The following is a 13,852-nucleotide window of genomic DNA, read 5'->3' as shown; positions in this document are numbered from 1 at the left end:
CTCCGATGTGCAAAGTAAATTGAATATCATCCCCAATCATCCCATGGCCTTGGAATCCTTTGAGACGATGATCCTTAAGTGTCCGCGACCTCGTTTCATGTTGTTTGTCGGTCAGATGGGAAGCAGCCTGAGGTAAGTAGGTTATCAAACCATTTCTCTCCTTAATTTTCTGAACTAAGCTCTAAGGTCTAAGGTATTCCCATCTTTTTCCCAACATCTCTCACGGAAAGATTGGATTACTTCTCGAAAAGCTCTAGCACTTTTTTTCCAACCTCTTGTCCTAAAGCCCAGACTTTCGGCCACTTTCACCTGGAAAAATCTTAAGTTTCTTGAACCGAATTATAATCTTCCGGACGTGAAGTGGCTCTTCCCAATCATTATTGCCATCAAAACCAGGCTTACTCTTACTGGATTCTTGACATGAATATCAACATTTTTTTAATCTTTGAGTGCCCTTCGTCTTTTAGCAATTACTCAGTCAAAAATCAATATATTTTAACAAGAATTTCACCTAAGAAAGCTAACTAAACTCTCTTGAAACGGTAACGAATAAAAAAAAACAAAATCTAAAGCCTACATAGTGCTACTAATTTCTTGTCAAGCGGAATGGGAAAATTTTCATGCACACAATCGTGCATTGTTGTTTTCTACCAATTTTAAAAATTAATAACTTTCATTTTCAAAATAATCTTTATTTTGAAACACTAAAAAACTTTGGGATTGGCCTCAGAAGGCATATTCAGAGACAAAAATGAAAATTTTTGCAATATTGCTGCCACCTGGTAGGTGATCTTTGTAGACTGTCATGCTGAGTTCCAACTCGACGTCTTGAGGCCCCTCGAGTGCCTCCACGAGGCTCAGGAGGGCCTCATTGTGCATCTTTCGCAGTGTAAATGATGCATCAGTGGCTTTTTGAACACCAGATGGCGCTGTTACATGAACTATGCGCAGGAAAAAATCGATATTGTCGTACCAATTCGGCCCCTTGAGGTTAAACAATGCCCTTCCTTGAGGTGGTACTGACATATTGGCCACCAGTGTGATAAAATTGAAGGAATATGATGATGGTCTGGTGAAACATTCTAGATCATCGCGATCACATAGCAGCGACATGCGGCGGCAACGATTGCGACGTTCTGTGTCAACGGTGTAACCGCTGGGGCAGTGAATGGGATGACACCTGTAGCCACCGCGAGTGTTAGTGCAGATCTCATTGTAGTTCCGACAAACGTTACCAGAGGCGCATTCATCAATGTCCTGTCAAAGTCATAATGTTAATCAGACGAAATTCTTAAAATTTTGACGTTTAGGGTAATGTGGTACATTTCGGAACGAGGTGTATTATAGAACCCAATGAGAGGTATTTCCGGTTGCATCACATAAATCACACAAATATTTGTTTTCTTTTATTTTTAATTTTGATTTGCATTATTTAGCTCTATACGTATAAGAAAACAAATAATATATGAAGCTTTATTTAATTTAAGTGTGTAAAATGCGTGTGAAAACTAACAGTTAAGGAATAATGAAATAATAATAAATAAAATTATTTAATAATAAAAATTATTTTCCATTTTTAAGTTTGTTTCAATGATATAATTCAGCAATAATACGTTTTCGTGTGCACGAATAAGCCTTGTTCCGAATTACCCACATTTAGCTCTGAAATACCCACATGTTTCCAAAATGTACCACTTTTTGCTATTGTATATAAATAGGGTAAATGAAGCTAATTCAAAACCTGCTCCAAATGGAAATATATCGCTACTCCAAATGGAAACGTCATTATTTTCATGATAAAGACAGTACTAAATTGATATATTTATATATTCTCTATACCACAGTTTCATTATTTAGTTAATTTTGCTCCAAGTAAAGCGAAAATCCATTCATATTCACAAATTTTAATTTGGTAATTTCTCAGAAAAATTAAAAGTGTACCTTTTCACCATCGAATTTTTCATCGATCGATAATGTTTTCCAATGAAAAACACAATAAGGTGATTGTTATTTATTCGTTTTGTTTAACATTTAATGTCATATTTCTGGCTAATTGTAGTCAAATTAAGTGCTAATCATCATTGTTAACGGTACGTGAAGTTTAAAATGAAATAATTACGTATTTCGTAAACAAAAAGAGTTTTTCTGAAGTGTCTGTAAATGCTTCAATAGGAAACCCTGGAAATATGATTTTTTGGAGAGATTTTTCTATTGTTTTATATGGGAAAGGAGTAAAGACCAGGAATAAGAACAAATCCTGCTCTCAAGAGCAACTCAACAAGGTTTTGAAAGCCTTTCGTCGCGGTTTCAGTTACACTGTTTGTCTCCAATTAGAAACTTTCCCTTGTCTCCATTTGGATTAATATGTTTCCAGTAGAAGCATTTTACACTCGCGTATTTTTCTTGTATTTAAGAAGTTTTCAAATTATATGCAAAGAATTTTCACTAAACAGTGACGTCTAGAAGTGTCAAGGAGCAAATTTATGTAATTCTCTTCAGAAAAAATATGAACTTAATGTGTTGAATCTTCTGTCAAAGTTAAAGCGTCTGGAAATGGTTTTGAATTAGGACATTTACCCTAAAGGCCTCTACACATTGGGAGCAATTTTTTTCAAAAATTGCATTTTTGACAGAATTTTGACGTTTCTGCCTACAGCACTGCAGCCAATTTCCTTCAAAAAAGCAATTTTTGACGAAAATTGTGCTCAATGTGTAGACACCTTAATTATGCCTTTTCCAATCATTTTTTTGTAAGAATCTTATTCTAAATAGATTAAAGAATATAAATATTTATTTCATAAAAAGAAAAGATAATTTGTGAAGTCAATAGTGTGCTTGAAAGTTGAAAGTGCTAAAATCCGGTCTGAAATATACCACACTACTGACTTACCAAACAGCTGCGATTGTCCTGACCTAGATGGTATCCAGGTGGACAGGAGCAGGAATAAGAACCCAAAGTATTCTCACAATTGCCTACACACAGGTCATAACTCCGGTGAGCCTCGCATTCATCGATATCGAGACATGTTCGATTGTCTGGTGCCAATTTATATCCAGAATCGCAAGTGCACTTGTAGGCCCCCCAATAGTTGACACATCTCTGATGACAAATACCAGGCTGTTCGCTACATTCATCCACATCGACACATAGTGGTCTCGAGCCAGTGGCCGCTGCAAATCCAGCGGCGCATTCACAGTGGTAGCTACCTGGAGTGTTGAGGCACTGTGAATTGGTTGGGCAGAATCCTGACGTCGCACACTCATCGATATCCTCACACTGACGACTCTTGCCTAGTATGTAACCAGGCGGACAGTAGCATACATAGCCTCCAGGTTTGTTGCGACAAATTTGATCGGGGGCACAATTGGCCATTCCCTCACTGCATTCATCGATATCTGGAAATGGATTAACCAGGGGCATGACATTTTCTGGCTTAGACAATTCCTAATCCTCCTAATTATAACCCTTTCTTGTCCTTTCATTCCCATATATATGTATATATATTAGTTTCAGCAACACGTGCCTTCTTGGCCAAGCTGAGACTCACACCTCACCATGCTTGTTCCCGATTCCATACAACAACTGCCACTCACATTTTATGGTTTAAAAAGTAATTGTATAATTGTTAACATATAACATGTACAAAATTTGGCATATACGATCAGTGATTCAGTGGTTTCTGCCGTTTACCTGATGAGATCGGTAGTGAAGTCGGTCGGCAGCCGCAATCAAGCATAGTGAGAGAATAAATTGAATTGAATTGAATTGAAAATTTCCTATGTTTCCCATAAGTTTCTAGCGAGCCGAAAAAACTTTTGAGTTTATTAGCTGTTTTCTGTCATTGTAGAATGAATTCGCAAAAAATACTAATACAAAATAAAAGCCAATTTAATAATGAAGAGGCAACAGGAAACCCTAAATTGACAACCTACGTAGTTTTGAAGTTATCTCGTGAAATATGTACGAAAACAGGGAAAAAATTACACTAAAACCGGTCGCATTTTTCAGAGCTAATGTCACCCCCCCCCCCCCCTGGGATTAACATTGAATATGGTAATCCGATTTGCCACTCAGGTTCGTTTTTGCTGCCGATCAGACGATCATGGTAACTGATCGACGCCAATTACCCAATTTCACTCGCTAACCCTACGTAAAATTTCACTGACCTGTACATCTGCCTCTAGCATCAGCCCGATAGCCTACACCACAGATGGCGTTGCTGAGCTGCGGATAATGCGTATAGGTGGGTGATCTGTTGGGTGCAGGTTGCAAAATCGTTCTTGACCGTTCACATCTAAAGGATCCCTTAGTATTCTTGCACTCATATGGAGGTTCGCAGTTATGCGTACCAAGGATACATTCATCATCGTCATCACAAAGTCCAGTTCCAGCATTTAGGGTGTAACCGGTGCCGCAACTCTGTAATCTGATGCATGTGTAAGAACCAATGGTATTGTCACATCTCTGGCTTTCTAGGCATTCGTGATTATTGATTTGACACTCATTGATGTCAATACAGGCATTAGTTACGGGATCCAGAATGAAGCCTGTTCGGCAGTCACATCTGAAGCCACCAAGTTCATTGGTACAAATCTGATTTGTATCGCAGGCATCTCTATCGGTTTCACACTCATTGATATCGATGCATTTGGATCCGAGACGTTTGAAGCCCATGGCACAAGCCTCTGTACTCTCGGCTTCGCAAATAAAGCCACCAGGGGTGTTATGACAAGCCGTATGGGGTGGACAGCGAGCCTCATCGGAGCATTCATCAATATCTGCAAATCACAAATTATCACAGATTCTTTTTCCATGAAGATCTCTGTAGATCTTCTTCCTTCAACCCTAATAGAAAGTTATTTTGTTCCTTAACTCTTTCGTCTCCTTTGGGACTCTGGGTATCCATGGAAAAAAGTTTTTTTTTTGGACTATTTAGGATCGATAAAAAACCGATTCTTGTGGATGATTACAAACTATAAGGATGTCCAAATATAGGATATTTTTTGCAGGATCCCAATAAACTCCTGAGCTAATATATTTTTGATCAAAAATCGTGAATTTTCAATTTTCTGCTTCCTTGCAGATATTATGACTTTTTTTTATATTTTTAGATCAGAATAAGAAAAAACCTCTCGGGGTCAATAAGTATGTTAACTAACAATTACAGATTGCATAAATTCGAAAAATATTTTTTTCTTAAATTTTCAAAAAACTTGTTCAAACTTTATGGGTACTCTCGTCCCCAAAAATCTGGAGGTCAAATGTAAGGTTATCCCGCCAATGCCCGCCATTTGCTTTTTGACACCAACCTTGTAACAAAATTCCAAGCGGGAGCGACATTTTTCCAATATGGCCGATAATTTTGACATTTGGCAGTGAGGGAGATTGCTTTCAGGGAAGTTTTTCCTATTCTTCAGGATTTTGGTGAATTCTGATTGTCCAGGAAGTGTTTTTTGGCTCTTGAGAAAGCTTAATGTGTCTACAATAACATCACGTTGAGAGAAATGTGTTTTAAAGTGTTATTGTGTGAAATATTTTGAGGAATCTGTTGGAAAGCAGGAACTTGGTGTCTTCTTGGCCACTTCCTGGATATCTCAGAAGATACTGGTCAATAATTCTTCTTGTTTTAGTGATCAACCTTGTAAAGGAGTAATTTGACACGCAAAAATTATTGACAAAATCGATAATATTGGCTTTTGGAAAATTAAAGTTTGTCTCCTTTTCGTTCTTTTGGGGACGAGAGTACCCATGAGTATTCCAATTTCCCAGAGGCGGAAAAAAATCTTTCTCTACAAAAGTATCATATTTGTCCACTAAGACTTACAATAAAGTGAGTTTTACTGAAATTCGTTCGCTGGATATGTTGTGGTCAAGAAAGAGTTAAAATAGTCAGAAAAAAATGGTTTTTGTTTTTGGGACACCGTTACCCACTCGTCCTTGAAAGGTTTAAGTGGCCTTAACAGCAATATTTTTAACTAATAATGTTCAAAAAATAAAGATAATTTGATTACTCATTAATTCTTGAGAATATAAAAGGAATGCTCATTAGGAATTAGTTATCGTCTCACCTGTACACTGGTCAGTATTTGAGTCCCAAGTGTAACCATCATCACAGATTGGAACTGTAGCATTAGCCACTCTACAGGAATGTCCATCGTGGGTGAGAACGAAACCTGGAGTGCATCTGCAGGTATAAGAATGTCCAGTTGGTACACAAATCTGATGGCATTGAGCACTGGAGCAGGGATTTGATCCATTGGCAGCATTGGCAGCTGCCGCCTCCTCGCAGCAAGCTGCATAAACCTCTTGCCAAGGTGATCCGAAGGTCAAAAGGTCGCACTGTGGCACCAATTGAGCAGTCATAAGGCCTATTTTGCAAGATTCACAACAATCGCGGTAGTAGGCTGGCTCTGGGACACCAACCAGAGCATCGCGACAGGTAGCATCCCTACGTGCAGCTGATTGGCCCCCAATGCATTGTAGATGGCGCTGCTGTCGAACACAGCAGATCTCCACGGTCGATAGGCAAACATGAAGCAGCTCTACTGGTATACCTTCATCCAGGGACTGGTCGTATTCAGTGCAATTAGTACCCTCAGTTGCCCATTGACTACCTAGATGGCAGCACTGATTCAGGGTGTCATTTAAGGATACCAGAGCTCCTGCAAATAGCAAAAATTCATTTAGTTATGATATATTTTAGTAAATTTAACTAAATAAGAGCTAATGATATCACCACGATTTGAACAATTTTATAACGACTGCTAAGAACATGTTTATAGGGTAAGTGTGCCAAATTTCGGCATAGTTGCATGCAAGCGCCAAAGCCTCAAGTTTGAAATGTAATATTTTTAATACAAATTGATTTTTTTATTTTTTCTTTTGTAAGAGTATTGCTTGGAACCTTGTACAAAGTTTACCGTCTTTATTTACTCTAAAATCATTCTTAATACATTTTAAAATGAACAAAATATAGGCATAGCTTTGGTGCCCTATTTCGGCCACCTTCAGTCTCATTGTTCTTTGCCCTTCGGGAATTCTTCCAATATCTTTTTCACGTCATCTCGGTTGTCGAAGCTACATTTTCTGTTATTCTTTTGCATTGTATAATCTCTGGAGTACGTAAAATATAAAAGTTCATGTAAATTCGAGGAACAAAAAAAGTGGCCGAAATTGCAAGCTGGCCGGAATTTGGCACACTTACCCTATAGAATCTTCTCGTCAATTTTACTGTTTTCAGAAAATCAGATAGTTGAAAGATAATCAAAAACACTGATAAAGAAAAATTTCTAGTAAATGAAGATTTTACTTGCACTTGGCCTAAATTGTGAATTGCGTGGGTTTGGAAATTTATATTGGAAAATGTGAGGCGTTCTTTAGGTGACGTTCTAAATGGAATTTAGTAGCAATTGTGTGTGTTTAGTTTTTCAAGGGTGGCGACCTTGGTATGAAATCGAAGCATTGACCATTGACCTGCATTGAAAACGGCTGGTGACAATGTGAATTGGAATTGAGGGTCAAGCTGAGAGGTCAATGAAGTACTCAGCACTTCTTAACTTCTATTTCTGGGGACTTTCTGATGAGTGTCTCTGGGAGGTATGTCTTCTGGATGCAGTTCTTAGGGTAGAAGATTTATTATGCGATCGAATTTGCCAAATTTAACGATAATTTCTAATAGTTCTGTCACACTATTCTTTGTGAAAAAAATACAAGAGTTTTGGTGGGAAATTACACCTACTCACCGAAAGCCTGTGCAGCTGATGAAGCCAGGAATGTAATTAGGACAACGGGAAATAGCATCTTGAGGCTGTCAAAGGCAAAAATCTTCCTACAGCATGGGAGAATGATAGAGGCTTGAAGTTCCCGCGTTAATCGAAGCACAACACACCACAAACTGACCCAAACACTCACTAATGTAATGCTCAAGAGTCCAAAGAGAATGATTCATCGTACCTGCAGATATACACCAATAAACCATTCAAAACCAAATGACTACTGAACATAAAATTACTAATAATACCCAAAATCTACTATTCGTTTTTAGAAAAAAAAACTCTTTGGTAAGATTGCATTAAGTCCTTTACGTATTCCTTGTTTTGAATTTGGTTAAAATATACTTAAATTAGGGTAAGTGTGCCAAATTTCGGCATATTTGCATGCAAGCGCCAAAGTCTCAAGTTTGAAATGTAATATTTTTAATACAAATTGAATTTATTTGTTACGTTTTTGTAAGGAGTGTTTCTTGGAACCTTGTAGACAGTCTATCTTCCGGAATTCTTCGAATGTCTTTTTCAGATCATCTTGTTCGTCTAAGCGACATTTTTTTTGTTATTTTTTGCATTGTATTATTTCTAGAGTATGCAAAAACTAAAAATTTATTAAAATTCAAGGAACAAAAAATGTGGCCGAAATTGCAAACTGACCGGAATTTGGCACACTTACCCTATTACATTTCAAATTAAATAGAATAAAAATAAAACATTTTTAAATTATTATAAAAAAATATATATATAAAGCAATAGTTAAATTTTTTTAATTAATAATGGAGTTACATGTCGTTTTATCTTGGAGGAAGGCTCATACTATTTGGTAATAAAGTTTTTTGTTCATTCTTATTGCTTATATACCATAACAGTCCACTACACGGAGAGAACCATCGTGCTTATGATTTTGAGCATTGATTGCAAAAAATTTCAAAATGTTGTGACCCACGACCCCAATAGAGAAAAGTGGTTGAAAATGATGATGATTATGATCAATGGAATATATTTATTTTTTCATAGTTTTTACTCAAAAACAGATTTAAAAAAAAAGAATACAATATGTAATTAAAATTTTTCTTTAAATTTTTTTGACTTAACCTACACTAAGGGAAAGGCTCATAATTTTGCCCAGTTTCTTATTTTGGACACTTTGAGGATAAAATTGGACACTATAAATAAATTGATTAAAATTATGGATTTTTATTCCAATATTTGATAAATAATGAATTCTATCTAAATATTTGTTCTTTTTGGAAGATTTTAACACTAAATACGTTAAATTTTGAATATGATTTGAGTTAAAATTGCTTTGTTGCAAATTCAGTGTGAGCAATTGTTTACGAGAAATATGACAGAACTTTGTGTTTACTTCAGTCTTATTTAGCTGTGATGAAGTACTAACAATGTTTCTTCGCTTTTTTTGAGTCATATTATTAAATATTCATTGAAAATTGTGTTGATTCACGTTAGTAGTGATTTGTACATTTGACCTGAAGTGAGATTTGCCTAGTGTATTATTTTAGTGTCTTATTTTGAACAGGTGTTTTTTTCACGAAATTTCGTGAAGTTTTAGCTTTTGTGATGACTAAGTTGGACAAATGTCTGGAGAAGCAAAAGAGCATCATCTCCACGAAAGAGATGTAGAAAGAAAAGCCTTGAAAAGCTCCCGGAAAGGCCAGGGAATGAGCGAATCCGCACGTACTTGGAGTACCGAAGTCAACTCACTTTAATGAATGATATAGCAAATTTCTGGGCTTCTTGTGACATTCTAAGTTTCCCTTACATGAACAGGAAGAGGACTTGGTTAGATTGACTCATGAAATGAAGAACAATGGGCATCTTGTTGAGGCGGATTAGCTGTCCAAATTTACCGCCATGTTGTCCAAATTAATAACCAAGTTGTCCAAAATAAGAGCCAACTTCACCTCTACATATCAATTCATTTTTAAACGTATTAAAACTAATTTTAGTAAAAATAAGACGATAAATAGCTTGCCAAGTTTCTAAAGAACCCTTCTGAAAAGAGAGTAACAAAAAAAGTCAATTAGTATTGAAAATATCGCACTTAAAACTCGGAACATCGATGCTTATAAGCAGACTGTCCAAAATTATGAGCTTTTACCCTATTCCACAAGTGTAATTAAATATTCAATAGACAAATTATTGATCCAAAGAGGTATTTTTTGCTTAATGAAAATTTGATGACACTTAGTGTATTTGGTAAGAAATATTGGATTCGATGCACTTGCTTAAAATATTACTCTAAAAAATTGCTCAAAATCGTAAATTCAAAACGAATAATAACAATTTTTCGACTCTATACGTAGCAGCAGTAAAAATACAAAGAATTTTGCGAATCATTTATTTCACAAATCGCGAAAAATAGCGATTTCAATATAAGTGGCGAAAAATTGGGCACTGGCGAGAAGTGGTGATTCCACCCTACCTTGTGAAAAGAGCAAAGAGTCATTGACCGGTCAATTGCTTTTTGCTCTTAATTCGAGGTGTTTAGATTTGGCAAATTTTACTAATAAATAATTTTCTTTTTAAAGAATAATGTCTCAGAAAACGGAAAAAACATCAAATTGGCGCAAAAATTGGTTCGGTGCCGCAATTTTTTGAATATTTTTTCCACGTGTAAAAAAGCAATGAAGGCGTAAAAAAGCAATGACCATGTAGAAAAGCCCAGTCTGTTCGCTGTGATTATGTATTGACATTAAGGCAGTACTGCCAAAACTTGAAAACTATATCTTAAAAAATGGTATGCGTTTAGTACACTCCCTCATACGGTCTTCATTAAAATAATTCGATTAGTGTTTTTGTCATATTTATTTAAATAATCAAAGAATAATCCACTGCATTTCAAACTACCCGCGTCTCAAGTGTGCAATACATTAGTATTTAATTCAAAATAAGAATATTATTAATAAACAAAAAAACGTAGTAGTATGCGTTACTACTTAAAATAATTATAAGAAAACCAAGATTCAATGTTTGAGAATTTCTATCTGGAACACGAACATCTTCAAAACGCCAGTAATAACGCTGCTCTGCGGCAACATTATTTGGTGAAATTAATCGAACTTCTGTGTCCAGATGGGTTTCGAATATTCTTTGTGTTCTGACAGTTGAAAAAAAAAATTAATTTAAATAGAAAAGCAAAAACATCTGCGGACAAAATTTTCACATGATTTGTCAATATGTCACAATTTCTTTTATGCTCCAACAAATTTAATATGTGAACAAGAAAATGACACTAAAAGATTTTTTTTCTGTGACCACAACCACATTAAATTCCACAATTGATAAGATATTTGCATTTGGAAAAGTTTTGCTCTGCTTTTGGCTGTACACTAGATTAGTTTGTCGTGGACATTGTCGGTGTTATCTTGGATTTTGTGCAAGACATTGGGGAATGTCAGTGTAGACTTCTCACAATGACTGAGAAAGGGGACATTGAGTTGGGGTATTTGACTGAGAAAAGCATTAAGATGGGCCCTGTGGATGCTGTGGATGGTAGAAGGATCAACAAAAGTGAATATGCGTCAAAGAAAAGCGTGGCCGAGGGAATGATGGATATTGCACTATTGACTGCCAATGCTAATCAATTGCGCTTCCTTATCGCCTACAACACTGGATCACAGACATTCTATGTCAGTCTGGGGCTTCTTATCCTTTCTCTCGTGCTCCAGGTGGCTGTTGGAATTGCTTTAATTTTCAAGGTAAATAACATGGTTTTATCGAGTTGCTTAAGCAGTTCTCTTTATACAGAATATATTTATTTTTCTAAAAATCGTCTTAAGAAATATTATAAATTGAACCATACTCAGTATAACACGGATGCTGTCTTTTTTAATATCTTTAAGGAGTAGCTTACAAATCACAAATTTTTTTTGTCAAAATATTTCAACTATCGCATAATTAAAATATTTGACGAAACATCTTTTATATAAAGTCGAGAAACATCACTCATACTATCCAAACATATTGTTAATTGGAGAATTAAAAAATATACATTTATAGCGGGTACTCATAATGAAAAATGTTCAATAAAAATCAGTAAAGACATAGGAAGAGATTCTTGCCCATTGTTGCTGCGTGTACTCTTTCAGTACGTTAAAAAAAATTAAAAATATAATAGGGGAAACTGGGGCACCACCAAACACGGGGTAGCACCAAACACTGAGATTTTTTATTCGGATATTTGATTTCAAAGGACAAGACTTTTGAAAATTTATAGGCATTATAGGAATGCTTCTCCACTGAAAAATTGGTCGAGATAGTCCAAGTAGTTTAGAAATAAAAAATTAGTGTTTGGTGCTACCCCATGTTTCGTAGTGCCCTAGTTTCCCCTATTTTTTTTTGAGATTATTGTAGAAAATTATTATTTGACAAATTTCTTATAAAAAGCATAAAATATATGTACAAATATTTAAAATTGGCACGCGCCTGTGTACATAATAAAAATAACTAATAACAATCCTTCGATTTTGAGTTATAGAAATTCAAAAAAAAATTGTTAAGATATAAAATATGATTTTAAGGAGATAATGTTTTCTTATGACATTGAAATTTTAAACCTTGGGAAAAAATCCAATTTTTAATCCTTGTTTGTGTAAATGATAAGAGATATTATGTGCGACAGGTGATGATCCCTCTATTAGTAAGATTTCTGTAGAACTGTTTTCTTCTATTAGTAGTAGATATTTTAAGTAAAATTTATGCATTATTTCCAACACATCTCTGTAACTTCTTCGGCATTAGTACAATTTAAATTTTTTTTAATATTATCTACGTCTTGATTTCCTTTTATTAAACTTATCCCTGAACTAGGTCCTTTAAAATCGTATTTAAATGTGTATTTTGATTTCATGACATTCTTCTGAACCGATATGTCTGTCAAAGCAATTATTGACAAAATTTATTTTTTTCTGCTAGGGTCAAAGGAACACCTCTTCGACAGGGAACCCTATTGACACTTTTGTCAAAATCTTTAAATTTATTTAAAGTATCTAATGACGTTTTTTCCTTAGTCTACGTTTTCTGATAAGGATAGGTGTTCAAATTTCGTATTTCAAATGGTACAGAGTAGGATGTCAATAAGTCTTGACACGACTCCTTTCACCCTATTTTATTTTTTTACAATTTTATTTATCATAACGAAAAATCAAAGGGTTATGTGATATAGTAGTCTTTATATGGAGTTAGAGCAGCAATATTTTTTTCAAGATATGTTTTTTAATATTCCCAAATATGCAAGTGGATTCGATTTTCACTAGTTAGTAAAAAAAAAAAGCGAAATGTGATTTAAAAAAGTGAATGATGAGACTGAATTTAATATCAAATATTTGAATTTCTCTCTGTTTCATTTCCTCTCTTTCGGCTTTTTTTTCCAGAGGCAGATGAAAATCAAAGGCAGGAAAAATCAGGCGAGTCACATGAATGATTACATAGTTGGTGGTATATTTTTGGTAACAGTAATTAATGTGCTAGCCGCCTCGTTCACCATCACTGAAAAAGCTAATTAAATGCAATGATGATTTTTTTTTCCGAAATTCAAACAACAGAAACGGAAACATCGCAAAGCAGACGAACACATTAATGTAATTTTCACCAATCAGTTAGATGAATTTTATTTTTTACCAAAAACATCAGTTTATAAGATTATATGTCACCAAAATTTGCCACAGTAATTTGGGAGTAAGGGCAGAATCACATTGACAGTAAAATGCTCACCGTATTTCGTTAATTTACGCATTTTCATTGCAATTCTTACGTAAATTCTCGATTACCGTATTACCTTATCTCATACTCGGTGGCACTAGGTGAAAATAATATGAGAAAATTTAAGAAATAAAACGAAAATGCGATAAACGGTAAGAAAAAAATGTAAGATTAATTTCTCTTACATTTTCTTACTTACCGTTTATCGAATTTTTGCTTTCATTTCTTCAATTTTCTTACATTATTATATTTTCACCTAGTGCCACTGAGTATGAGATAAGGTAATACGGTAATGGAAAATTTGCATAAGAATTGCAATGGAAATTCGTAAATTAACGAAATACGGTGAGGCTACGGCGAGCAT

The 13,852-nt window shown here is 35.1% G+C and overlaps 2 protein-coding genes across 2 annotated transcripts; one reads left to right on the top strand and one right to left on the bottom strand.

Annotated features, from left to right (window-relative positions):
- Nucleotides 1-671: 671 nt before the first annotated feature.
- On the bottom strand, nt 672-7,919 carry LOC129802323 (fibulin-5). The gene is made up of 5 exons (XM_055848045.1): nt 7,744-7,919; nt 6,070-6,663; nt 4,168-4,779; nt 2,891-3,396; nt 672-1,257 (listed from the first exon to the last, which is right to left on the bottom strand). The coding sequence occupies exons 1-5, from the start codon at nt 7,799-7,801 to the stop codon at nt 727-729; spliced, it is 2,301 nt and encodes a 766-aa protein (XP_055704020.1). The 5' UTR covers nt 7,802-7,919; the 3' UTR covers nt 672-726.
- A 3,239-nt stretch (nt 7,920-11,158) lies between these two features.
- Nucleotides 11,159-13,632, top strand: LOC129802342 (ninjurin-B). The gene is made up of 2 exons (XM_055848078.1): nt 11,159-11,486; nt 13,161-13,632. Exons 1-2 carry the CDS (start codon nt 11,202-11,204, stop codon nt 13,290-13,292), a joined length of 417 nt encoding a protein of 138 aa, XP_055704053.1. The 5' UTR covers nt 11,159-11,201; the 3' UTR covers nt 13,293-13,632.
- The last annotated feature ends 220 nt before the right edge of the window (nt 13,633-13,852 follow it).

This window comes from Phlebotomus papatasi, chromosome 2 (assembly GCF_024763615.1).
Source record: "Phlebotomus papatasi isolate M1 chromosome 2, Ppap_2.1, whole genome shotgun sequence".
In the NCBI taxonomy this organism is placed as follows: domain Eukaryota; kingdom Metazoa; phylum Arthropoda; class Insecta; order Diptera; family Psychodidae; genus Phlebotomus; species Phlebotomus papatasi.
Note: the sequence above shows the minus strand (reverse complement) of the source record. Positions and strands in the feature narration are given on the sequence as shown.

Excerpts from the sequence above, each read along its gene's own strand:
- LOC129802342 (XM_055848078.1), top strand. The coding sequence starts at position 11,202 with ATGACTGAGAAAGGGGACATTGAGTTGGGGTATTTGACTGAGAAAAGC. Across the intron at positions 11,487-13,160 it reads GAATTGCTTTAATTTTCAAG|AGGCAGATGAAAATCAAAGG; the intron begins GTAAATAACATG and ends TTTTTTTTCCAG.
- LOC129802323 (XM_055848045.1), bottom strand. The coding sequence starts at position 7,801 with ATGCTATTTCCCGTTGTCCTAATTACATTCCTGGCTTCATCAGCTGCA. Across the intron at positions 4,780-6,069 it reads AAATACTGACCAGTGTACAG|ATATTGATGAATGCTCCGAT; the intron begins GTGAGACGATAA and ends TGTGATTTGCAG. Across the intron at positions 3,397-4,167 it reads TGCTAGAGGCAGATGTACAG|ATATCGATGAATGCAGTGAG; the intron begins GTCAGTGAAATT and ends ATCCATTTCCAG.